Raw genomic sequence first — 27,661 nt, 5'->3', positions numbered from 1 at the left:
TGGCTGTTCACCCTCCCCCTCCAGAATGCCCTGCAGCCGCTCCGAGACATCCTTGACCCTTGCACCAGGGAGGCAACACACCATCCTGGAGTCTCATTTGCGGCCGCAGAAATGCCTATCTATTCCCCTTACAATAGAATCCCCTATCACTATAGCTCTACCGCTCTTTTTCCTCCCGTCCTGTGCAGCAGAACCACCCCTGGTGCCAGGAAGTTGGATCCTGCTGCCTTCCCCCGATAAGCCAGCTCCCCCAACAATATCCAAAGTGGTATATCTGTCTGAGAGGGGGATGGCCACAGAGGACCCCTGCACTACCTGCCTGTGCCTACTACTCTGCCTGGCGGTCACCCATTCCCAGGTTTTTGGTTACCTGTTCTAATATCTCCATATGCGGCTTGATAACGCTGCTGTGAAGAGCCCCGTGACATTCTACAATGTTAAAAGCGCTATATAAATGCAAGTTGTTGTTGTGTGGATGTTGAACAAGAACAGCACTGGATTTACCTGTGACGTTCTCCATGACCAGATAGCCTGCACAAGGTGTCTAGGCTCACACATGAATGGTCATTTGTGTGATATACAGAAAGTCTGTTCCTGCCTGTGGTCTTATCCTCCTCCAACCAAATCCAATCCCAATGTCCTTCTCAGGCACCACACTGGGATCAGGAGAATTCCTGCTATAGATTTAGTCCATGATTTTGAGGGCAAGGCAGTTTACAACAACTTCATGTCCAGACACAGAAACAATTAACTACAGTGGTCACTGGCTTTTCTGTTTAATTAGATTGTGTTTAGTGTACACCATCAGGCTAACACCAGCCGATAACATCTATCTATGTTTGCTATGCACAAACATTGAAAGGTCAAAAATCTTTATCCTTCAACTTAATAAAAACAAACGAAAAAAACCCAAATCTCTACAGTTTACTTATCGGGTGGAATAGATAAGAGCAGGTTAATAAATCTCAGAGATGTGAGGTTGGGAAATCAGAGACAGCAGAAAGCAGGAGGACTAAGCTCGGGCAGGTAAGAAGTGTTTCTGACATTTTTTCAGGATTAATCAACAGTGCTAGAGAAATAGTTAAAATGCAGCAGAGTTTTCTTTGGTGGAGACCAAACAACTTTGCTCACGTGAAATTTCGCTTGGGTCTGCTGATGGCTCAGTGTCTGCTATTTTACTGAGACGTACTGACCAGATTCGATCCTTGCACTGGTGTTAGGGCATTTACAATTGCCCTCATGTCTCTGCTTCTACCGAGAGGGGAAATTCAGCCGGGATTCCTCTTCCTAATCATTATCCAATGGCCTGTACTAGTCGCGCACACATGCGGACGGGATCGGGCTGGTCGGTGATGTTCCCTGTGGTTGAGCAGCCTACTGACATTCGCTGTCCACTTGAAATGGGGTCACTTAGGCGAGATACCAGAGGGTCGCCATCACCCGAGGGACTGTACGCCCCCTGGGGTCAGCGCCTTCACAAGAAGCGGGAAAATCTTGGAAAAGAAGAAGCAAAATCTGCTCTTCTATTAGAAACTGTGGAAATTTATATTGAAGTGGCCTGTGCTTGTGTTCAATAACAGAAACTAGATCTTGGCTGCAATGCAAGTAAGAGCGAATATTAAAAACTTTTATCTGCAATAAAAAGGTACTGAACAAAATTATTGATTTTACTTAAGTAAACATTGAGTAAATGATCAAGGACTTAAGGAGTCAAATAACTATTTATCTGCATACACCTTGGTGATAGCTGACCACCATGAGCTGGAAAACCACCGATCGGCTTGTTCCATTCGAGGTTTGACCACCTCCAGCATAAATGAAATGAAGCCAATTACTTCAAAATGCTACACGTCATAAAACGCAAACAAGCTCATTTATGTGAACCTCAATTTTAGATATTAATATTTGCATCTGTCAAGGGTAATGCTTTTTGGTACCATTTTGTTAAGGATTTAAGAAAAGGAATTCAGAATTCAGGTTAGCGTGATATAGAACGGTTGGACTCTTTCTGCATTGCGCCTGAATGCAGTTAAATCCAACCTCAAGAATTCCATTACCAAGCTGCTGTTGATTTTGAATTGCAGAGGTTTATCACCTATTAGGAACTGAATTGGACCTGCTTCATACTCCTAGTGTGCAGGAGTCTTTCAGCAATCACAGAGACAAGACTTTCATAACATAAAGCTGGGCCAAATTGAAACCCAGGTCCCAGTGATAAAAGGACAGGGCTCCGGCCCACTACATCACACAACCCTGATCTGATGTACATTCTTAATCAAGTGATAGTATACGATATATCCTTGCTGGTGTATATTTTGGATGGAATTACAGTCACCCAGCATCAATAAGTTTATTGCCTTGACTTAAAAAAAATTATTGAGCAAAAACACTTTCTCAATTTAAATTCCACGACTGTTGATTGTTCTATCTTTAAAATGCCTGCAGTGAGTATTCTTTTCACAATAATTGCTGCTTCATTTTCTGGTATCAGTATAATAAAAATGGTTCTGTCAGTAGGTATGATTGAATCGACTGAATTCTCATCTTTTAGGGGGCTGAGTTATTCAGTCTGCACTGACCAGCAGATTTCTCTTGTCTTCCTGACTCTTTGGGAAGAATATGAATTGATCAACTTGGTCTTAGATAATCCTGCTGGCACTAGAATTTTGGAAAATCGGAAGTGCTAGGGAATGAAATACTTTCCCACAATTTTGTCACCCAGTGTTAGCATCAAAAACCCTTTTAGGTTGGTATAGCCTGGCCCACTGCTGAGTATAGCTTTAACCCCAACCTGCGAAGTGCATTCCCTTCAGCACCACTCTTTTTACATCTACCATTCCTGTGGCTTCTCTGAATGAGATTGTCATTTTTTGAGCCAATAAATGTTAACTAGCGGTAATTGTTTAACTCTAGTTTTAACTGTAGCTCATTGGGAGCTACCAAGGAGACAGGTGGGGATAGGGTTAGACAATTAAAACAAGGTCTGTCAACCACCGCAGGATCTGGGACTTCCTTGTTGACTTAGCATTGCCTATGAAAGGTTGCAGGTTGTCCATCAAAGGGCTTCAATAATAGTTGGATTACACACTTTCCTTATATGGGTCTTGTGTTCCACAAGTCTCCATTCATATAATGTCTAAGTCATTGAATTCTCAAGATCTAAAAGCTTACATTGTCTTTGTAGGGGTTGAGAACCTGATCATCATGAAGATACTTGTGGTTACTTTGATGCTGTTTGTGGTGAAAGGTATGTCACAAAAACATTTTTGATGTCAACTTTGGATCAGTGGGTAGCACTCTCGTCTCTGAGTCAAAAGGTTGTGGGTTCAAGTCCCACTCCAGAGACTGGAGTTATTTTCTAAATACCCAGAATAGTCTTCTGGAGAGAGTAATGGAGACGAACACTCTGGAATCAGTCAAGAGGCAATTAGAAGTTATAATATGGGAATTCGAGGTCTCTATGGAAAGCTGTCCAAGGTGACCCAAATTATCTTCCAATCTGTGTACACAAGCAGAACAAGTAAAAACAGAAAATAATAATACAGGAAAATTAAAAAGATATTGCAATATCTTAATCTTTCAATTTGTAGATTGCGTTACGTGAATGTGAGTGGGTCAATTCTAAACAAGAATATAAGGCAAAGGGAAAATGAATAAAGGTTTTTGCTACTGATCACTATCTCACAAAGACCACCTCTGTAATCTCGCCCATCTCTGCCCCTGCCTCAACCCATCTGCTGTTGAATCCCTCATGAACGCTTTTGTTACCGTCAGACTAGACTATTCCAGCCCTCCCCTGGCTGGTTTCCCATCTTCCAGCCTCCATAAACTTGAGCTTATCCAAAACTCGCTGTCTGTGTCCTAACTCGCACCAAGTCCCGTTCACCCATCACCCCCTGTGCTCACTACCCTGTGTCCTAACTCGCACCAAGTCCCGTTCACCCTTCACCCCCTGTGCTCACTGCCCCGTGTCCTAACTCGCACCCAGTCCCGTTCACCCATCACCCCCTGTGCTCACTGCCCCGTGTCCTAACTCGCACCAAGTCCCGTTCACCCATCACCCCCTGTGCTCACTGCCCCGTGTCCTAACTCACACCCAGTCCTGTTCACCCATCACCCCCTGTGCTCACTGCCCCGTGTCCTAACTCACACCCAGTCCCGTTCACCCATCACCCCCTGTGCTCACTGCCCCGTGTCCTAACTCACACCCAGTCCCGTTCACCCATCACCCCTGTGCTCACTGCCCCGTGTCCTAACTCGCACCAAGTCCCGTTCACCCATCACCCGCTGTGCTCACTGCCCCGTGTCCTAACTCGCACCAAGTCCCGTTCACCCATCACCCCCTGTGCTCGCTGCCCCGTGTCCTAACTCGCACCCAGTCCCGTTCACCCATCACCCCTGTGCTCACTGCCCCGTGTCCTAACTCACACCCAGTCCCGTTCACCCATCACCCCTGTGCTCGCTGACCCGTGTCCTAACTCGCACCAAGTCCCGTTCACCCATCACCCCTGTGCTCGCTGCCCGTGTCCTAACTCGCACCAAGTCCCGTTCACCCATCACCCCTGTGCTCGCTGACCACCTTTGGCTCCCGCTCCACCAATGCCTCAATTTTAAAATTCTCACCCTGGTGTTCAAATCACTCCACGGCCTCGCCCGTCCCTAGCTCTGTAACCGCCACTAGCTCTACAACCCTCCGAGAACTCTGTGTTCCTCCAAGTCTGGCCTCTTGTGCATCCGCCATTTCCTTTGCCCCACCATTGACATCTGTGCCTACAGTTATCTAGGTCCTAAGCGCTAGAATTCCCTTCTCTAACCACTGCCTCTCCTTATCTCTTCCCCTTCTTTAAGATGTTGCTTAGAACCTACCTCTTTGACCAAGCTTTTGGTCACTTATCCTAATTTTCCTTTCGTTACCTTGGTGTCAATCTTTGTCTGATTATGCTGCTGTGAAGCGCCTTGAGATGTTTTAGTATGTTAAAGGTGCTATATAAATGCAAGTTGTTGTTGTAGTGACCCTAGCTGGCTAGTGTGTGTGCAGGGACTTGGGTGAGGACAGGATCAGATTAGATTATATTATCCATGGCCAAGTAGTTCAGTGACACTGTCTAGGCTCACACATAAAGAACAGACATTTGGGTAATATACGAAGGCCTGTTGGCACCAATGGAACTGGACCCAACAAATGTCATCATCTCCAAGAGAGGAGGGCAGATAATTGGCAGAAAATAAATAGTTAATGAGTGTGGGTGATGTAGTTATTCATCTGATCTCTAAGATAAATGTTTATTTTTGTTTTCATGACCAGGAATTGAGGCTCATGCCCTCCCAGGTGAGCCGGATGTTATGTTAATTGACAATGCAAATTTTGTGGCACCTCCTCCTGAACCTGTCAAACCAATGAAGTAAGTACTTAATCTCCTATTGCTATATCGCTGTTAAACCTCTGCCAAAAGAATAGTGAGCAACGTGAGGCAACAGTGTGATTGTACACACGGTCTGGTCACAGTTCTTCTAGTTTTCTTTTACATAGAAACATAGAAGATAGGAGCAGGAGTAGGCCATTCGACACCTCAAGCCTGTTCCGCCATTTAACGAGATCATGGCTGATCATTCAAACTCAGTACCCTGTCCCTGCTTTCTCCCCATATCCCTTGATCCCTTTAGCCTTAAGAAATATATCTAACTCCTTCTTGAATGTATTTAATGAATTGGCCTCAACTGCCTTCTGTGGTAGAGAATTCCACAGGTTCACCACTCACTGGGTGAAGAAATTCCTCCTCATCTCTGTCCTAAATGGCTTACCCCTTATCCTTAGACTGTGACCCCTGGTTCTGGACGCCCCTGCCATCGGGAACATCCTTCCTGCATCTAGTCTGTCTAGTCCTGTTAGAATTTTATAAGTTTCAATGAGATCCCCTCTCATTCTTCTAAACTCCAGCGAGTATAAGCCCAATCGACCCAATCTCTCCTCATGTTGTTGTGTTTTCTAGTCCAGCATCGAGATTTTCAGCTCTTGCTGTATTGGCTGAAACACAGCCAATTCCTAAGTTGCAGTCAACTGATAATTTATATGGTTTGTTTAGGTTTTTGATGTGACTCAGGAACAAAGGGAGACATAGACAATAAATTTCCTTTTTCTTATTTCTTTCGTTAACCTTTATGGATGATGCATAATCAATATTTCTTAACTAAGTTCTCTTTTCCGTCATTTAATTGCATGCGGCCTCTGATTTCAACCTCTCGTGCCTGGGTCCATCCATCCAAAACATTCCTTCAGATCTTCTCATTCGTGCTCACCTGTTGGCTTTCCATGCCTCTCTCCCACTTTTCCCCTCTATTTATGCCCAGGCTCTTGTACATCTGATAGGTGACCAGGTCATTCTCAGGTCAGGTCATTCTGTGCCTTTCCATACTCAAGTCATTCTCAGATTACCTTTACATGTTCTTTACCATGACACATTAGTTTGCATTTTGTTAAGAGTAATAATTCGTCATACAATTCCAGTAATTTCAACAAGTAATTAATCAATACCCAGTAAAAAGATGACAAAAAAACAGAATATTTAGGATTAGAAAAAAGCTATTAAGCTCAACGAAGTCTCCCCACCTCTCCACTTCTCATTACATCCTTTCTAACATCCTCATTTTTAACTGGTGTCCCCTTGAATCTGAACCATTTACAGGAAACTCTTTTTTATCCGGCACTGACGGGACCGGCGTGGTGCCGGTTTATCAAAAAGTCCGGATTACAGAGAGGTATAGTTAAAAGGTACCAGAGCTCCGTACACAGCAACAAATCCAGGCTTCCCTGTTGCTTAGCAACAGGTGCAAGAAGCCCGGCCACAGACCAAGCGTCCCTGTTGCTTAGCAACAAGTGCAGAAACCCCCGATTACACAGCCAAGAATCAAGAAACGGCCACTAATATGAAGAAAAACTTAACTGAACCTACTCCTGAATTTTGCCGGTTAACCGAGATTTCCGGTTGTTTGGGTGTCGGTAAATCGAGAGTTTCCTGTACATGGACCGGTGTAGTTAACTCCCTTCATAAGCTTAAAAACTTCAGTTTGGTTACCTCAAAGTCAAAAAACCAAGGCTACCAATTTCCTTTCTTTATCAATTAAATCTCTGATATCAGGAATCAATTTTTGTTGCTCACTTCACGACTTTCTCAAGAGCAATCATATCCTACCTGATGTAATAAAACTCACTACGCACTTGGTTTGAGTATAAAGCAAGGCTTTAATCAACTTGTTTCAGAACATGGAGGTCTAGTTGTACTTCACTAGCTCCTTGTCTTACAAAATGTCCCTGGGAAGCTGGGGCCCACGCCCGAATATTTATACTCCTTGGACGGCGCCACCAGCTGGCCGTCCAGCGTTATTTCATAAGTAGTTTCTTGAAGATGAGATTTATAACACTACCCATCTCTCCTCACTGGGCAGCCAAGACGCAAAGATCAGTAAATTATCACAACATTTTCCAGAGATAAAATTCCTATTTCACTGGTTTCACATTGTATAACCTCTGTACCAAGCAAAGGTTCCGCAGCTGTGATGTACAAAACGTAGATTTATATATTTTTTTCTCCTTCACAGGGAAATCCAAAAGCTAAGTGCCTATTTTAAAAATTTACCACAGAACATAACTTCTCTGACAAGTGAACTTCAGCAGAAGGTGAAAACCGCTGAAATAGATCTTGAGAAGCAGGTTAGTATGGTCAGCGACACGCTGTCCTCTCTGTTTGAAGAGTTGCAAGGGCCAAAAGAAAACACTTCCAAACCGAACGGCCTGTTGATTATCAAACAACTAGAGATACTGGAGAAAAACATTAACCAATTGAAGCTGAACCCCATGCTTGCTAATTTCAATCAGACTTTTGAAGAGACGGTGCAGCAAGATCTCACCCAGGCAATGGAGCAATTGCAACAGATTTTCACCCCTTTCATGCAGTTTTTCAGTGGAGCATTCATTGAAGGAGTTGAAAACCTGAGGGAACCCATGCCAACTGAGGTTCATGGAATCAAGAAACCTGTCTCTGAGGCAGAATCCACGGTAACAATGTTGGAAGAAGCGCAATTGTCTTAAAGTTGCTTGATGGATTCTGACACTAATGAGGTTAATTAGCGACTGAGAATACAAATTAAACTTCAAACCAATCATAATGTAAAAGACCTTAGTAACCAGTCTCCATTCTATATCGGTGTTTACATAGTATTACATAGCGTTTACAGCACAGAAACAGGCCATTCCGCCCAACAGGTCTATGCCGGTGTTTATGCTCCACACGAGCCTCCTCCCACCCTTCTTCATCTAACCCCATCGACATATCCCCAATATAAATATATTCCAGTTGCGCTGCCAATAATTGGTAAGAACTGAACAATTTTGTTACAACCGACAACATATTTTCCCATGACCCTATTGACTCTTCCTAATTACCCCTGAATGTCTGTTAAAATTATCAAATTATGTCACAAAATCTGCAAATCTGGAACCAATGACATGTAATTAGAATAAAATTGTAACCCATAATAACTTAAAAGTGAAAGTAGAACCTTTTGTTTCTTTACGGAACGATACTTGCCATTTTAACACAATAGCAGTTAAAGTCGGCAGGGCCTGCGGAAAACCTGGCCTCCCGGGTTTCCCACCCATCTCGGCCCCTAACCCGCCTACCTGCAGAAAATTCCGGCCATAGAGCGAGAGAAAAAGAACGAGAGAGAGACAGAGAGAAAAAAAGTTCCGAAGTTACAATTGTTATTCTCCACTCTTATTGATACAAAGATACAAGGCCCTGATTTTAACTCCAGGCGGACTCCCCGCTCAGGCCTGAGTTAAAATTACAGTCGGGTCTCAATGATGTCATCGGGCCGCAACATGCATAGGTGAAGAAGGACCCTGTTGGCTCCGGGCATCTGCCCTTGCTGCCTGCTCAGGAGAGCAGCTTAAAATTGCAGATGCTGTGATCATGGCGGCTTTCGGACAGGTAAGAGCCAGGGGCGATTTTAACTGCCCACCCGCCAGGTTTCTGCTGAGCGAGTCGGGTTAAAATCACTCCCATGGTCAGGGAGACGAGAACTGGCCCATTTTCAGCCTCGGTAATAAAGATAGTACAATAAAGTGACCAATATTTGTCCAGTAATCCCATCAACCAAATGAGCAACCAACTGGTAAAAGGTGCATTAAATCTTCTAATCTTAATCCTTCCTGTCCTTGTCAGATCCACAGAAATATCAATCATTCACATATAAATGTGTGAAAAAAAACCTCAACCAATTTGCCCATTATTCAATAATTAATATCTAATTGTATTGTCTGTGAAAATTACTTAATAACTTGGATTTTAATAGTTCCATTTTTATTTTAGCATTAATATGAATGTTGAATTGATTATAAATGAATATATGAAAGTGGTCAGTAGTGTATACATTGTAATGCACAGAATAAAGATAATGTAAAAGCTTTAAATAAAATAACAGCATTATATTTGTCCTAATTCAGTCATTTATTATTCAGAAATTAAAGCCTAAAGCGCTCCCAATGGTCCAGTGAGTAAATGCACTGCCCTGTGTGGCCTGAGCAGATATGACCCATGGTCGGTGTTGAGTTGGCCAACCTTACTGGATCTAGTCATTGAAAAGCCACAGTTAGCCTCGGTGCCCTAGGGAGGTGAAAATCAGTGAAAGTTCCCACGCCTGATCACTATTATGGTCTCTTGGACCAGTTTCAATTGCCTAAGGAACTTGCCTGAATTTTTCCCCCCTAATTTTCTCCGACAGGCCAGGAGCTGGAAAGTGGGATAAGGCTGGATGGCTCTTTCTCGGCCGGCACAGACAAGATGGGGCCGAATGGCTTCCCTCTGTGTCGTAAAACTATGATTCTATGAATTGGCCTGGGTTTTTATCTGTTTTTTTTCACCTCTCCCAGGAGATGTGTGCGGGAAGTGTGTCCAGCTGCAGCTCATGTGGGACCGCATGACGGCCCTTGAGCTGCAGATGGACTCACTTTGGAGCATCCACGATTCTGAGAGGGGTGTGGATAGCACATTTAGTGAGTTGGTCACACCGCAGGTTAAGGCCAGCGTAGACAGTACATGGGTGACCAAAAGGCAGAGCAAGGGCAGGAAGGTAGTGCAGAAATCCCCTGGGGTTGTCTCCCTTAGCAACAGGTTCACCGCCTTAGGTACTGTTGTCGGGGGGGGTGACACATCGGGGGAAGGCACCAGCAGCCAGGCTCATGGCACCATGACTGGCTCTGTTGCAAAGAAGGGAGGGAAAAAGAGTGGCAGGGCTATAGTAATAGGGGATTCGATTGTAAGGGGAATAGATAGGGGTTTCTGTGGTCGCGACCGAGACTCCAGGATGGTATGTTGCCTCCCTGGTGCAAGGGTCAAGGATGTCTCGGCGCGGGTGCAGAACATTCTGGAGGGGGAGGGGGAACAGCCAGTTGTCGTGATACATGTTGGTACCAACGACGTAGCTAAAAAAAGGGAAGAGGTCCTACAAGTAGAATTTAGGGAGTTAGGAGCCAAGCTAAAAAGTAGGACCTCGAAGGTAGTAATCTCTGGATTACTACCAGTGCCACGTGCTAGTAAGAGTACAGAGAACAGGATAGTTAGGCTAAATACGTGGCTTGAGCAGTGGTGTAAGAGGGAGGGTTTTAAATTTTTGAGGCATTGGAACCAGTTTTGTGGTAGGTGTGACCTATACAAAAGGGACGGTCTACACCTGTGCAGAGATGGAACTGATGTTCTCGGGGTAATTTTTGATAAAGCAGTTCGGGAGCATTTAAACTAGTATGGCAGGGGGCTAGAAACCTATGTAGTGAAATAGAGGAAAGTGAAAGGCAGACAGAAATAAATGGTAAAAGGGTGAGGAACAAAAAACAAAGGGCCAAACTAATTCATAAAAAATGTGAGCATAAAAAAAGCCTGAGGGTTTTATACCTTAATGCGAGAAGCATCAGGAACAAGGTAGATGAATTAGCTGTGGAAATAGAGGTTAATAATTATGATCTAATTGGGATTACGGAAACATGGTTGCAGGGTGAGCAGGGCTGGGAGCTTAACATACAGGGGTATTCAGTATTTAGGAAGGATCGACAAAAAAGAAAGGGAGGAGGGGTAGCATTGCTAGTAAAAAAGGGGATAAATGCAATTGAAAGGAAGGATATTAACTCAGTTAATACAGAATCTATATGGGTGGAGCTAAGAAATAGCGAGGGGCGAAAAACATTAATAGGAGTGGTATATAGGCCTCCAAATAGTAAAATAGAGGTTAGGGAGGGCATCACGAGGGAAATTAGAGAAGCGTGCAATAAGAGCACAGCTGTCATCATAGGTGACTTTAACTTACATATAGATTGGACTAGCCTAATCAGTAAAAATAATGGAGGAGGAATTCCTTGAGTGTTTAAGGGATGGTTATCTGGATCAATATGTCGAGGAACCAACTCGGGAACAGGCTATATTGGACTGGGTACTGTGCAATGAGAAGGGACTAATCAGTAATCTTGTTGTACGGGGACCCTTGGGTCAGAGCGATCATAACATGATCGATTTCTCACTCGAAATGGAGAGCGAAGAAATTGACTCAGAGACTAAGGTCCTGAATTTAAACAAGGGGAATTATGATGCCATGAGACGGGAACTGAGTAGGTCTGATTGGACAACGTTCCTGGGAGGACTGGAGGTAGATAAACAATGGCAAACATTTAAAGATAGAATGACAAAATTGCAAAAATTGTTTATACCAATCTGGCATAAAAGGAAATCTAAAAAGGTGACTCAACCGTGGATAACAGGGGAAATTAGAGACAGCATAAAATCCAAAGATAGGGCGTATAAAATAGCCAAAAAAAGCGCCAGAGCGGAAGATTGGGAACAGTTTAAGATAGAGCAAAGGAGGGCAAAGGGCATAATCAAGAGGGGCAAAATAGCTTACGAAAACAAGCTGGCGGAAAATATAAAAACTAACTCCAAAAGCTTTTATAAGTATATCAAAAGGAAAAGACTGGTGAAAACCAAAGTTGGTCCATTGCAGTCAGATACGGGGGAATATATAATGGGAAATAAGGAAATGGCAGATCAACTAAATGCATACTTTGGGTCAGTCTTTACGAAGGAAGACACAAAAAACCTCCCTGGGATATCGGGAAAAATAGGGACATTGGCAAAGGAGGAACTGACGCAAATCAATATCTCTAAGGATATGGTGTTAAGGAAGCTAAAGGGATTGAAGGTGGACAAATCCCCAGGGCCTGATAACATGCATCCTAGGGTACTGAAGGAGGTGGCCCTAGAGATAGCGGATGCACTAAGGATGATTTTTCAGAATTCATTAGACTCGGGAACAGTGCCCATGGATTGGAGGGTAGCTAACGTTACCCCACTATTCAAAAAGGGGGGTAGGGAAAAAGCAGGTAATTACAGACCTGTAAGCCTTACATCAGTTGTGGGCAAAATGCTGGAGTCCATCATTAAGGATGAAATAGCGGAGCACTTAGCAAATGGGGACAGGATAGGACAGAGTCAACATGGATTTACAAAGGGTAAATCGTGCTTGACTAATCTATTGGAATTTTTTGAGGGAGTAACTGGTAGAATAGATGGGGGAGAGCCAGTAGATGTGGTGTACCTGGACTTCCAAAAGGCCTTCGATAAGGTCCCACATAAAAGATTAGCATGGAAAATTGAGGCTCATGGGATAAAGGGGAAAGTATTGGCGTGGATAGGGAACTGGCTGTCAGATAGAAAACAGAGAGTTGGAATAAACGGCTCATTTTCTGAATGGCAGGCAGTAACAAGTGGGGTACCACAGGGATCTGTCCTGGGCCCCCAGCTGTTCACAATTTACATTAATGACCTGGATCAGGGAGTCGGATGCAGCATTTCCAAATTTGCAGACGACACTAAACTAGGAGGGGGGGTGGGCTCAGAGGAAGAGACCAGGAAGCTCCAGAGCGATTTGGACAGACTGGGCGATTGGGCGGATAAATGGCAGATGCACTATAATGTGGACAAGTGCGAAGTTATCCACCTTGGGTGCAGGAACGGGAGGGCAAATTATTATTTAAATGGCAATAGATTGGGAGAGGGGGAAGTACAGAGAGACCTGGGTGTTCTTGTACACCAGTCACTGAAGGCGAGCATGCAGGTGCAACAGGCGGTCAAGAAGGCAAACGGTATGCTGGCCTTCATAGCAAAAGGGTTAGAATACAGGAACAGGGATACCTTGCTGCAGCTGTACAGGGCACTGGTGAGACCACACCTCGAGTACTGTGTACAGTTTTGGTCGCCTCATCTGAGGAAGGATGTTCTTGCCATGGAGGGGGTGCAGCGGCGATTCACCAGGCTGATACCAGGAATGGCGGGAATGACCTATGAGGAGAGACTATGTAGTTTAGGGATGTACACACTGGAGTTTAGAAGATTGAGAGGGGACCTCATAGAAGTGTATAAAATTCTGACAGGTCTAGACAGACTGGATGCAGAAGGAATGTTTCCCTTGGCGGGTGAGAACAGAACTAGAGGACATAATTTAAGGATAAGGGCTAAACCATTTAGGACAGAGATGAGGGGGAATTTCTTCACTCAGAGAGTGGTGAACCTGTGGAACTCATTGCCACAGAGGGCAGTGTACGCCAGCTCATTAAATATATTTAAGAGGGAATTAGATATATTTCTACGGGCAAAAGGGGTTAAGGGTTACGGAGAGAAGGCGGGGACGGGATACTGAATTAAAGGATCAGCCATGATCTCATTGAATGGCGGAGCAGGCACGAAGGGCCGAATGGCCTACTCCTGCTCCTATCTTCTATGTATCTATGTATGACATGGCTCTGGGTGGGGTGGGGAGCGTGCGTATTTTGATGCATGTGTATTACAACTGTATGGAACAAGATGTATGGGCCAGTAGATCTTTTCCTGTACGTCATTTTCCACGTGTCTGAGCCCTACTGGCTATTGAATGACTACAGGATTAGGCTCAGTTGTGTTGCCTTGCGTGGTTGGATAGCCTCCAAACTCGTGCAGAATTCCCTCATTCACGTTTTTCAATCTGCGTTATTTTAATAAGTGATTTAGTTTTAGTCCATTCAATGGGTAGCACCCTTGCCTCTGAGTCAGAAGGTTGTGGGTTCAAGTCCCAATCCAGAGACTTGAGCACAAAAACCTAGACTGACGCTCCCAGTGCAGTGCTGAGGGAGTGCTGCACTGTCGGAGGTGCCATCTTTTGAATGAGACGTCTGCCCTCTCAGGTGGATGCAAAAGATCCCATGGCACTATTTCGAAGAACAGCAGGGGAGTTCCCCCCAGTGTCCTGGTCAATGTTTATCCTTCAACCAACATCACTAAAACAGATTATCTGGTCATTATCATACTGCTGTTTGTGGGAGCTTGCTGTGCGCAAATTGGTTGCCACGTTTCCTACATTACAACAGTGACTACACTCCAAAAAGTACTTAATTGACAGTAAAGTGCTTTGGGATGTCCAGAGGTTGTGAAAGGCGCTATATAAAGACATATTGGGCTGGATTTTCATTGAGGAGGCGAGTAGGAGGCGGGACTACAATTTTCAGGGTTGTAGTCCCGCCTCCATCGAGTTGTAGCCAACCCACGCGATTTTGACTTGATTGACCTTGTTGAGCCCACCCAGCCCGCTCAGCAGGCCAATTAAGGGCCACCCGGCAACAGGTGACGTCACAGACTGAAATTTCATCTATCAAGACCTTTTGACAGATGAAATATCAGCGTTTCACAGCTGTTTGGAGCTGTCAAACACTGACAATCTGTACTCCAAGTACAGGATGATTTAGAGATCTCCCCGGAACAGAAAGCTGAATGCTGCAATTTTTGACAGCTCACGGCCATTCTGCTTTCTGTACCGGTGAGATGAGGGACTCCCGAGACCTGAAGGAAGGAAGGCTGTAAAGGTATGTAAAACTACTTTAAACACACCAAACACACTTACCTCTGCACTCACGCACCCATCACTCACCTGAACACCAGCTATCTCGACCCCTCCAAGCCCTTCAGCCTGACAGCCTGCCTCGCTAACTTGGCGTGGTTTGGAGCTGTCGGGAATCCCACACTTCAAGAATGAAAATAGAGATTAGGCTAAAAACTGCCTGTTAACAGGCAGTTAATTGGCACTAATCCCCTTCCCGCCTCGGGGAGGTGGGTCCCAGAGCGGGTTGAGTACCCGCCTCCTTTGAAACTGGCATGGAGGCGGGTTGGGGGCGGGATGGGTTTGTGCCCCCCGATTTTAGGATTTTAACCCCCCACGCGCCTCCAATCCCGCCTCTACGGCCCAATGAAAATCCTGCCCATATTGTTTGTTTCTTTTCCAGGTTATTAATAACCTATGTAGACAATTGGTAACAGGAATGGGAGAATGTGGTATCAACTGGTACAGGGAGAACTAGCCGCCAACAAAAGCTACCTCCACAACTGGATCAACTGATAGAATTTCCGGCCTAAGAACAATGGACTAATCTAATTCACAAATTAAAATAATGCAGATTGCAAAACATGATTGAGAGGGAGTTTCAGCACTGCAGGTGAATTGTGAATGAAACTATTCACTCCGTTGATCAATCTATCCTCATAAGACCAGGCCTTAGGTTCCGATTAGGCACTTTGCAGCCTTCCGGACTCAATATCGAGTTCAACAATTTCAGATCATAACCTCGGCCCCTATTACATTTTTACTTATGTAGCCAAGTGGGAAAATGCAGTGAATATTTAAGTCCACTAGATGGCGCGGTTCATTTTCCCCTTTAGAATTTGAAAAAAGGAGAAAAGGGTTATGGGAAGGGCCATGTGATGCCAAAGGAACCTCCCCTTTCTTCACAGCCTCCATTTTCTAGATCCAGCGTGAGGGGTGTGCTCTGAGGAGAGTTGGGGTGAATATGACTTTTGAAATGAACTTAGTCTGCGTAAAGTACAACTAAAACTGCATTTAGTGCAGCCAGACATAGTTTTAAAGTGATATTGTTTCCCAAATCACTCGATATCACGGGGATGCTTGTAGATTGTCCCACCATGTGCTGGTGTTAACCTTTGTTAAAATTGTTGTTGAGTCCTTGGGGCTACGTTTCGAACGAGTTTAATACTTTCTGTTTGCTTGTAAGAGGTAACAAGTGATAACGGGACATACGAATGTATGGTATGATATGTTTTGTTTTGTATAATGATTTGTGGTTTACCTCATGTTCTGTTTTACAGCAAGCCACTGCCGTATTTTGTCGACTGTGTTTTATGTATTTACAATTTCATCCTAAACCTAGACCCAAGTTATTAATACAGAATAAAAAACCCCAAAAACGAAAGTTCGTGTCCTGTGCTGCTCCATTTCGCCAGGCTACACATTTTGGTACCAGGAGTGGGGTCTGTTAGCTTGGAGTTTCTCAGGTTTGGGAAAGTTACATAAAATACGGCAGTGGGGGAAGAGCGGTGTGGTGCCAAGTGGACCTGGAGACGGACGGAGAGTGCTGCCTGGGGTTGCTAAGGAGGACCAGACCAGACAGACGGGATCCAGAGGGCGCCAGGACCAATCTGGGAGAGGACCCATCAAGGCACCGAGGAGGGACACCATTGGAGAAGAATCGTCACAGCGGCCATCCCATTCAGTGACTGTCAGGGACTTGTGAACTGAGTCAAAATGTTAGACCCTCCTGAGGAGGCGGGTGGAGCTCACAATTCGGATGGTGAGGACAATACCTCGAGTGTGGGTGAGGGCAACCAGATAGATCAACTCAAGGCACAGATTTCAGAGTTGAAAAAAAACCATGACCAAGCAATGGCAATTATTGCCACTCTAGGTAATGGGGCAACCAAGTCATATGTGTATGTACCCAGAGAGCGTCAGATCCAACCATTCAGTGGTGAGGTATCTAAAGATAGTCGTTCAGTTGATGAGTTCATTGAAGAGGTTGAAAGTGTACTACGAGCTAGAGATCAGACTCCTGCAGAGCAGGTAGATTTCATTCGATCTTTGTTGAGGGGGGCAGCCCTACAGGAAATTAGGTTACGGTTGGGTGGAGAGTCTAAGCAGCCCAGTGACCTGTTCAGTTACCTAAGGGGGGCTTTCACCGAAAAACGCAGTGAGTCCCAGCTGTTAGAAACTTTCTATGGACGCAAGCAAGAAGAGGGTGAAGGTTTCCAAGAATACTCACATGCACTCTCTCAGATTATTAGAACTTTGGTAAAGCAATCACCTGATGCTGTGCCGGACACAAAACGGGTTGTCAGAAACAGATTTGTTGATGGTGTTAGAGATCCCTCACTCCGGAGAGAGTTGCGCAAGTTTGTACGAGACAACCCCCAGTCTACCCTGTTCGATGTACGTGAGGAAGCTGTCTTATGGTCCTTAGAAGACCAGCCCTGTAGCACTAAAGTTGCAAAGAGCAAGAATGTAGTGTGTGACAGTACGGGGAGGGATCTTCAGTGTTCTGCCATTGGGGTACCAGGCAGCCAGGCTGTCACTTTACAGGATGTTCTTAAAGTGGTGGCGGAACAGGGTAAAGCTATCGGGGAACTAACAGAGGCAGTACGGGGTCTTGCTCTACAGAAGGAAAACACGGGTAATGACAAGGTTGGGAAACCTAGAGCCAAGCCAAAGTTCACTGATGAAGGTCAGCCTATTTGCTTTAAGTGCAACGGGGCGGGGCACATTGCCAAACAGTGTCCTCAGAAGCACGAGGTAGCAAACACATCCACCAATGCTGGCTGGGGTGCAGGAAAACTAACTCCCTCGATTGCCATGAGCCGGGCAATGCGAGGAAAACCTGCAGGCTCTCAGAACAGTACTGGTATTCGTGACAGATTTCTTGACCGTGCAGTAGGTAAATGTCCAGTAGTAGATCTCAAGATTGGGGGGGTTACGGCTAACTGTTTACTGGATACCGGGAGCCAAGTCAGCACTATTACTGAAGTTTTTTTCAGAGAGCACTTACTTGGGAGGGATGAGGATATGCTGCCTACAACCGGGTGGCTTAAGATCACTGCCGCCAACGGGTTGGACATTCCCTACTTGGGCTACCTTGAGTTAGACGTTGAAACTATGGGCATAACCTTACCCGAATGTGGTTTCCTGGTAGTCAAAGAGCATCAGCAGTCACAGCCTGCAGCACCAGGTCTTATTGGTATGAACATCATCAGCCGATGCAGACAACTAGTTCATGCTGAGTTTGACACTACTCTAGGGGGAAAGTTGGATTCAGATTGGAGGGAAGCATTTCAGCAAGTACAACAGTGTAACATCACTCCAAAGTCATCTTCTGTCCGTGTAGCTGGTAGGGGTGCTGTACATGTGCCTGCGTCTTCCATAGCTACAGTCTATGTAAAGGGACTTAAAACTCAGTCAGGTGGCAGCACTAAAATGCTGTTGGAGCCAGGTAACACACCATTGCCAGGTGGCCTGGTAGTTGTCCCCACTCTAGTTGAATCAAAGGGACATTTATTTCCAGTGCAGGTGGTAAATTTCTCTGAGGAGGATGTGTGGTTAAACCCCAGGACCAGGCTTGGTATTCCGACTCAGGCAGAGTGTGTAGACAAGGACTCCTGTGAGGTGCGATTTCAACGCATCTCCGCTGACACAGAGGAAGTAACTGTTGGCAGACAAGAAGGACAGATGACAGACCAAGACATTCAGTTGCTTTTGGACAAACTACACATAGGTGGCACACAGGGCCAACAAGCAGAGTTAGGTGCACTTTTAGCCAGGTATTCGGAAGTATTTGCTTTTAAGGATGAGGACCTAGGCTACACTGATAAAGTTGAGCATGAGATTAACTTGGTAGATGACGCACCAGTTACAGAGCCATACCGTCGTATCCCACCTACACTGTACAAAGAGGTGAGGGACCACATCACTAAGCTTTTAAGAAAGCGTGTCATCCAGGAGAGCAATAGTTCATACGCTTCACCCATAGTGGTAGTTCGTAAGACTGATGGAGACATACGACTATGTGTTGACTTTAGGAAACTAAACTCAAAAACCAGACGTAACGCATTTCCTTTGCCCCGCATTGACGAGAGTTTTGATGCCCTTCATGGTGCAAAGTTCTTCTCGACCATTGATCTTGCAAGTGGGTACCACCAGGTTGCTGTTCGTGAAAGTGACAGGCCTAAGACTGCTTTTACAACTCCTTTTGGCCTTTTTGAGTACCTCAGAATGCCTTTTGGTGTCTGTAATGGACCTGCGACTTTTCAACGACTTATGCAAGCGACTATGAGCGACTTAGTGTTCCACATCCTATTAGTGTATTTAGATGACATCCTTGTGTTCTCTCAGACCTTCCTGGACCATTTAGAGAGGCTTGAGACAGCTCTAAGACGACTGAAAGAGACAGGTTTGAAAGTAAAGCTTGAAAAGTATCACTTCCTGCATCAGGAAGTCAGGTTCCTTGGGCATCAAATTTCAGGGGAGGGTATAGGGACAGATCCAGAGAAAATTGCCGCCGTAAAGAAGTGGCCGGTCCCCAGTACAGTCAAAGATCTGAGGTCATTTCTTGGTTTCTGTAGTTATTACAGGAGGTTCATTGAGGATTTTTCTAAACGAGCTGGCCCTCTCCATGACGTAGTCAATGCATGCCTTAGGGAAGACAGCCCAGCAAAAGCAAAACGGTTGTTTGAAGGTTCATGGACAGCGGCGTGCCAAGCTGCTTTCGAACAGCTGAAAGAAAAGCTGATCAGTGCTCCAGTGTTAGGTTACGCAGATTTCACTCAGCCTTTTATTGTAGAGACGGATGCCAGTAACCTAGGATTAGGTGCCATCCTCCACCAGCAGCAGGGAGATAGGAAGAGAGTGATAGCATATGCCAGTAGGAGGCTCCGTAATGCTGAAAGAAATGACAGAAACTACAGCAGTATGAAACTAGAGCTCCTCGCCCTCAAATGGGCTGTTTCAGAGAAATTTCGAGGTTACCTTCTAGGTTCCAAGTTCACTGTCATAACAGATAACAACCCCCTGTGTCACCTTTCTACAGCTAAGTTAGGTACTGTTGAGCAAAGATGGGTGGCTCAGTTAGCTGTTTTTGACTTTGACGTCAAGTACCGCCCAGGCCGCTGTAATGCAGCAGCAGATGCCCTCTCTAGGCAGCCGTTAGCAGGGGAGCCCGAGTCAGACAGTGGGGATGCGGACTATGATGGTTGTGTGGCCATATGTAATGTCACTCACAAGGGAACAGCTCTAGGACCAGACTTAGGGACAGCAGGAGTCAAGTGCTGTAAAGTCAGACAGATCCGTGTTTCAGACGCAGAAGAAAGTACTGAGCGTAGTGAGTCACAGGGTAACACACCAACACTTCCCGGTTACTCTAAAGAGGAACTACGTAAGTTTCAGGACACAGACCCCACCCTCAGCGTGTTTAGGAAGTTTTGGGGTGAGCAGCAAAGGCCAACTTACAAGGAGAGGTCGCAGTTATCCAAGCTAGTATTATCCACGTTAAAGCAGTGGCCCCGTATTTGTGAGCAAGATGGTTTGTTGTACCGTGTAATCGAGGATGTCCATGTTGGTGAGTGTCACCAGCTACTACTGCCCTCTTGTTTGAAAGAAGTCGTGCTTGAAGGTGTGCATGATCGTATGGGCCATCAGGGAATAGAGCGCACACAGAACCTTTTGAGACAGAGATGTTTTTGGGTTGGGATGTATGGGGATGTGGAACAGTGGGTCAAGAAATGCGAGAGGTGTGTTTTGACAAAAATGCCCCACCCCAAGATACATGCCCCTATGAAATCATTTCTAGCCTCCCGGCCCCTTGAAGTAGTTGCTGTAGATTTCACCATGCTGGAACCGGCCTCCGATGGTCATGAGAATGTGTTAGTGGTGACCGATGTTTTCACTAAATTCACACAAGCCTTCCCTACTCGGGACCAAAAGGCTGATACCACGGCAAAAGTCCTTCTCAAAGAGTGGTTCATGAAGTATGGGGTCCCAGAAAGATTGCATTCAGACAGAGGTCGAAATTTTGAGTGAAATCATTGCCGAGCTGTGTAAGCTTTATGGTGTAAAGAAAACCCGCACTACCCCACACCACCCAGAAGGAAATGCTCAATGTGAGAGATTCAACAGATCTTTACATGATCTTTTGCGTACACTGCCTCCAGAAAAGAAGCGCCGCTGGCCTGAGCACTTATCTGAGTTGGTGTATGCCTACAATGTAACACCCCATGCTACGACTGGCTACTCACCGTACTATCTGCTTTTCGGGGTTCATCCACACCTTCCTGTAGATGCTTTATTAGGTCAGGAGCAAGTGTTATACAAGAAACATGAGTGGTTGGTTGTCCACCAAGAGCGTTTGAAGGAGGCACATGCAAGGGCAAGAGAGTACACTGAAAAGAAATCAGCTCAAAGTATTGAACTTAACAAAGACAAAGTGTACTGTCCAACCATTGAGGTGGGTCAGTTGGTATACTTACGACACAGGCCTTTGGGTAGGAACAAAATTCAGGATGCTTGGGGTCCTACTGTGTACAGAGTGGTGGAGGTACAGGGTACTACACATGCAGTTGAGCCTGTAGAGGGCGGTCCTTTAAAAAGGGTCCATAGAGTTAATCTTAGGCCATGTGTTACCCCTGTCCCTGAGCCTAGGCGGACGAGAACCAAGTCCCCTGTCACCGTACCCCCTGTCACTCTTTTGACAGAATCGTTGCCAGAGCCCTCTAATACTGAGTTTGTTGTGGTAGAGGAAGTCACCTATCCAGAGTTAACTCAGGAGGAAAAAGTAAACAATGATCCTGTTGGTAATGCCCAAGATGTACAGGAATCAGAGGCTGTTTCTGAGCCAGAGCATTCAGATCCTTCTGAGTGTGGGACTGAGGTTGAGGTACCCATTCCGGCTCCTCGCAGAACTAAAAGAGCCAATGCTGGGGTAAACCCTAACCCATACCATTCGCCTCAGTCAGCCTGTAATGCAGTCTCACTCAGTCCTGAGGTGTTCTCTCATGTTTTATCGAGTCTGGGTACTGCATTTTTTCGAGAAGCTGTAAAAGAAGTGAAAAACGGGTGCTAAGTCACTGAGGACGTTGACTTTAAAGCAGGGGAGAATGTAGCCAAGTGGGAAAATGCAGTGAATATTTAAGTCCACTAGATGGCGCGGTTCATTTTCCCCTTTAGAATTTGAAAAAAGGAGAAAAGGTTTATGGGAAGGGCCATGTGATGCCAAAGGAACCTCCCCTTTCTTCACAGCCTCCATTTTCTAGATGCAGCGTGGGGGGTGTGCTCTGAGGAGAGTTGGGGTGAATATGACTTTTTAAATGAACTTAGTCTGCGTAAAGTACAACTAAAACTGCATTTAGTGCAGCCAGACATAGTTTTAAAGTGATATTGTTTCCCAAATCACTCGATATCACGGGGATGCTTGTAGATTGTCCCACCATGTGCTGGTGTTAACCTTTGTTAAAATTGTTGTTGAGTCCTTGGGGCTACGTTTCGAACGAGTTTAATACTTTCTGTTTGCTTGTAAGAGGTAACAAGTGATAACGGGACATACGAATGTATGGTATGATATGTTTTGTTTTGTATAATGATTTGTGGTTTACCTCATGTTCTGTTTTACAGCAAGCCACTGCCGTATTTTGTCGACTGTGTTTTATGTATTTACAATTTCATCCTAAACCTAGACCCAAGTTATTAATACAGAATAAAAAACCCCCAAAACGAAAGTTCGTGTCCTGTGCTGCTCCATTTCGCCAGGCTACACTTATATTTTTTTCCACCCCTTTGTTTTGGGTCTTCCCTCCCACCCCCCCCTTTCCTTTTTCTTTTCTCTCTCCCACATGGCAGCTGCGTCTCATTCTGCCAGTACACTTCACACCTAATCTCAGCCATCTTTTGTCTCCACTGTCCTATTACCATCTCGTCTGGTTTTGAATACCTCTTAATGTCTCTTTTACTTCTTTTGTTCTATCGCAGCCCTGCCTTCGATCTATTTCATTTCCTTTCCAGTTTTGAAAAGGGTTTCGACCCGAAACGTCAACTCTAATTTCTCTCCACGGATGTTGCCTGGCCAGCTGAGTTTTTCCAGCATTTTCTGTTGTTATTTCGGATTTCCAGCATCGCAGTATTTTGCTATCGTACTTAGGTTATAACCTACTGGTACTATCGGTACACTTTACAAACTCCTGCTGCTGCCTACTGGGAATTCAGATACGGAGGTCAGCGGGATTTTCAGGGTTTTCCATTGGAAGAGCAAATTAATAAAATTTACCCTTATATGTGTGAGACCCTGTTGTTGTACTCTGTATAGTCGCATTATTTTAAGGGGATGGGGTGCGTGCGTGTGTTCAGTAGGGCCAGCCATATGGCACTTAGGAGGGCACAAAGCCCCACACTGCTCCATTCCTGTTATACCGGTGCTTACCTCAGCAAACCCGCACAGTTCTCTCTAACCTGTTCTGTTCCACGTCCTCCAGAAGAGGGCAGCAGCTCCATTTTGGAATCACGTAGAGAAAAATAAGAAAGAGGCGACTAACAGTTGGCAAAGATTGGAGCTCCCTGTCCCAGACCCCTATATTTTGCGGAACATCTCCGTTCTGTCCGTAAGGGTGACCCCGAGCTTCCGGTCGCCTGCCACTTTAATTCTCCGCGCCACTCCCACTCTGATGTCTCTGTCCTCGGCCTCCTACACTGTTCCAATGAAGTTCAACGTAAGCTCGAGGAACAGCACCTCATCTTTCGATTAGGCACTTTACAGCCTTCCGGACTCAACATCGAGTTCAATATTTTCAGACTATAACCTCGGCCCCTATTTTTTCACATGGCAGCTGTTGATGATTCTGACATCCCCATGGCAACACTTAATCTCTCCTGCCTTTCATCTTATCACAGACCGTCCCTTTTGTTCTTTCCTCCCCCTCCCCCCTTTCCCTGCCTCTGCACCTGCTTATTACCTGTTACATCTCTAACTTTTTCCAATTCTGACGAAGAGTCACCGACCTGAAACATTAACTCTGTTTCTCTCTCCACAGATGCTGCCTGACCTGCTGAGTGTTCCCAACATTTTCTGTTGTTATTCCCTATATTGCAGGGGTTGTGCAGATTCGGTTGGATATGCAAATAAGTTATGAGGAAGGCCTTGTAACTCGGGTGCATCACCCGATGTAGGTTGATCACCATTTTCTGCCAGTCCATCATTGTCAACATCCCTGAAGACAACGTCATCCTTGAAAACATGTTGGAATTCAAAAGAATAATACTTAAAAGTCATTTTCCTCCCAGGCTGTGATTTAAAATTATTGGCAGATACAGACTCAAAAACTAGTTGTGGCGCCCAGTACTTCACAGCAATAGCAATAGTAAATAGATGTTGTTGATGATGACAGAGCTTAAAGATGCAGTGGGTCTTTGGGGAAGGGGTGAAGAACAGTGCACCTGCCACATGTCATTTTCATTGCATGCAACCAATGCAAAGGTGCGTTTCAGGGTGACCTGCTTCTTCACATTCCAGTGTTCTACAAACACCTTTTGATAAGTGTAGTGCCCCTTTAATGGATTCGACGTCGCTGGGTTCCATGGCAATTGTGAAATTGCTAAACCTATATAAACCACGAGTTAGGCCCCACCTGGAGTATTGCGTCCAATTCTGGGCAACGCACTTTAGGAAGGATGTGAAGGCTTTGGAGAGGGTACAGAGGAGATTTACTGGAATGGTTCCAGGGATGAGGGATTACAGTTACGTGGAGAGACTGGAGAAACTGGGGTTGTTCTCCTTGGAGCTGAGAAGGTTAAGAGGAGGTTTGGTAGAGGTGAAGGGTTTAGATAGAGTAAATTAAGAGAAACTTTCCAGTGGCTAAAGGGTCACTAACGAGAACACGTAGGTTTAAGGTGATTACAAGAACCAGAGGCAACATGAGGGAAAACTTTTTTACGCAACGAGTGGTTGGATTTGGAATGCGCTGCCTGATAGGGCGGTGGAGACAGATTCAATAGTCGCCTTCAAAAGGGAATTGGATAAATACTTGAAGGAGAAAAAATTGCAGGGATATGGGGAAAGAGCGGGGGAATGGGACTGACTGGATTAGTCTTCAAAAGAGACTCGATAGTCCGAATGGCCTCCTTCTGTGCTGTACTATTCTAGGATTCTATGAAGTCATGAGGAAATGGTTGATGTGGAAAACACATTATTTCACCTTAGTCTCCTCACCAGCTCCCAGTACAGCCCTAACATCCTTTTAATTAGCTTCATGAAAGACGTAGGAATAACCTGGGCCTAGACCGTCTGTGAAATATCACTGTGTTGGTTACCAAGGTGAGTTCTCTCGTCAGGACTGGTAAGTGACATCTGCTGCATTCTTATTTTCTGCATTCAGAGTTCTTGTTCCACTTGTACCCCTCCCTCTGGTCTGTTACCCTCTCTTCAACTTGTGACATCGGCCATCCCAATCTCTCCACTCTCCTCACTCACTCTGAACTTGCAGCACTCTTTTCTCTCAGGTCCAACCCTGACATTGACATTAAACCTGCTGACAAGGGCGGCGCTGTTGTTGTTTGATGTACAGACATCTACCTTGCGGAGGCTGAATGCCCATTCTCCGACACCTCCTCCGACCTTCCCCTGGACCATGAGACCACCACCGAACATCAAACCACCATTTACCAGGCTGTCACTGACCTCATCTCCTCTGGACATCTTCCCTCCTCCGCCGCCAACCTCATAGTCCCCCAACTCCGCACAGCCCGCTTCTACCTCCTTCCCAAGATCCACAAACAGGACAGCCCTGGTAGATCCATCGGCCGGGATTTTCCTTACCTCAGCAGGTCCGGGGCAGGCGATGTCTAGTCGCGGCCCCGCTGCTGGCTTCATCCCGCTGCCTAAAATGAATTTACGTTTCTGGGGCTTGTTAAGCCTGCCCAACGCATTTCCGGTCCAATTAGAGGAAGTGGGTCTGGTGCCGCCATTTGATGATGCGTCATCAGCTGGTTTCTTTAAAGGGACCATGGTCAACTTTGTTTTGACATTTGTGCTGTCTGTGTTCTACAGCATTGGCGTGCTGCAAACACTGACAATCACTGCACAAGAGGCAGAGGGCTGCACTCGAGTTCTCTCCATATGCTTATGGAGGGAGTCACAGCATGCAGGGGGGTCCTCTTCCCTTCCCATGGACGGAAGAGACCTCCACAGGAGACCAAAACAGCCTGGTTGCACATTGCAGAGGAGGTCTCAAGCAGGGATGTGGTCAGGAGGACCTGGGTGCAGTGGCGCAAACCTTTCAATGATCTCAGTAGATCATGAAACATTAGTACAAAGCCACACTCAACCTCATCCTCTCATCACATCCCCATCATTCTGCCTTCCCTACCCTACTCCTGCACATACTTACTCACAACAACTTACCTTGCACCTTCACCCATCCCTCTCTATCTACATTATCACATCCCCATCTCACTAGCCACTTGTTTCTCTACTTGTCCCATTACCTTTCGCCTTCCACCATCATCCCTTTTGTCATTTAATCTCTCCTGCCTTCCACCCTATCACAGACCTTCCCTTTGTTCTTTTCCCTGCCTCTATCCTTGCTTAAAACCTGTTACATCTCTAACTTTTTCCAGTTCTGATGAAAGGTCATCGACCTGAAACGTTAACTCTGTTTCTCTCTCTCCACAGATGCTGCCGGACCTGCTGAGTATTTCCAACATTTTCTGTTATTATCACTTATTTAGTTGTTAATTTGTCATTGTGATTATGGCTGCAGTTGCAGTGCCTATGTGTGGCTTTCACTTCCCAGTAACATAAAATGATAGCATAACTCAAAAGGTGGGACCTGCCATGACTCCAAGGGGGAGATACATGAGAATCCCCTCAAAACCCTCCCTTCACCCCAGCGAAGGCAGTCTCACACTCTGGCAGGTCCGTCTCAGCTGTGGCTCAGTGGTGTAAGTTTCATGGAACAGTTTGGCCCCAGCATAAGGGCATGAAACGGTTAAACTTTAAGGCACAGAAAAGGTGCCAGTCATTAAAGTTTGCAGTTCTTGGAGAACACATTGATACTGGATGATTAACTCTGAAAAGGACATTGACATTGAACTGTGAGGCCTCGAATCATGATTGGTTTCAATGGGAAAAATTAACATCTGGACAATGCTCTGAGTTTAACTGAAACAATGGGGTCACGATCGACTTCCTGACCTGTTGGAAGATACACAAGTCAATCAGCCAACTGGCCATCAACAGTAATAGAAATCACATTGAATATGCGTTACAGAAAGTGGGAGAAGAAATAAGGAGTTATCTTCGATCTCACAGCTCTGTACACCTCCGGTGATTGAATTACAGGTTGATGAGGTGTGAATGTTGGACAGTTCAGCAAACTGACAACCGAAACTGGTTGGGGGAGGCCCAGCATGGGGCCAGGTGACTAAAAGAACTATAAGGAACCACACCACAGCTCTCTCTCTTTTGCTCGGAAGCTCTCTCTTTCTCGGAAGCTAGCTCTGACTACAGCAACTGCCAGGTGTAAGAAGGAAGGGAAGACGGTCATCTCCAGCCTCCAGCCTGCAATCGACGTCGGCCACGACCAGCCGGACGGGTGATTGTAAGTATCAGGTGACTCTACAAGGGGTTTGCGCTGTGTAGGCAGCTGCAGTCAGATAAAGGAGGACGGGGACAGGTCATCTCCGATCCAGGCCTACAATCCACAACGGTAACGACCGGCCG

The 27,661-nt window shown here is 45.6% G+C and overlaps 1 protein-coding gene across 1 annotated transcript; it reads left to right on the top strand.

The window, feature by feature from the left end:
• The first annotated feature begins 930 nt into the window (after positions 1 to 930).
• Positions 931 to 9,493, top strand: LOC147100303 (uncharacterized). Its single transcript, XM_085967851.1, has 4 exons — positions 931 to 1,026; positions 3,185 to 3,247; positions 5,306 to 5,402; positions 7,597 to 9,493. Exons 2-4 carry the CDS (start codon positions 3,205 to 3,207, stop codon positions 8,084 to 8,086), a joined length of 630 nt encoding a protein of 209 aa, XP_085823977.1. The 5' UTR covers positions 931 to 1,026; positions 3,185 to 3,204; the 3' UTR covers positions 8,087 to 9,493.
• Positions 9,494 to 27,661: the final 18,168 nt, after the last annotated feature.

This window comes from Somniosus microcephalus, chromosome 26, assembly GCF_052327205.1.
Source record: "Somniosus microcephalus isolate GS21.2 chromosome 26, FLI_Smic_1.0, whole genome shotgun sequence".
NCBI lineage: Eukaryota > Metazoa > Chordata > Chondrichthyes > Squaliformes > Somniosidae > Somniosus > Somniosus microcephalus.
This window is presented reverse-complemented; position numbering and strand designations above follow the sequence as displayed.

Bases quoted from the DNA above. Each gene is read 5' to 3' on its own strand.
- LOC147100303 (XM_085967851.1), top strand. From the start codon at position 3,205: ATGAAGATACTTGTGGTTACTTTGATGCTGTTTGTGGTGAAAG. The intron at 3,248-5,305 runs GTATGTCACAAA...TTTCATGACCAG, and splicing joins GATGCTGTTTGTGGTGAAAG to GAATTGAGGCTCATGCCCTC. The intron at 5,403-7,596 runs GTAAGTACTTAA...TCTCCTTCACAG, and splicing joins GAACCTGTCAAACCAATGAA to GGAAATCCAAAAGCTAAGTG.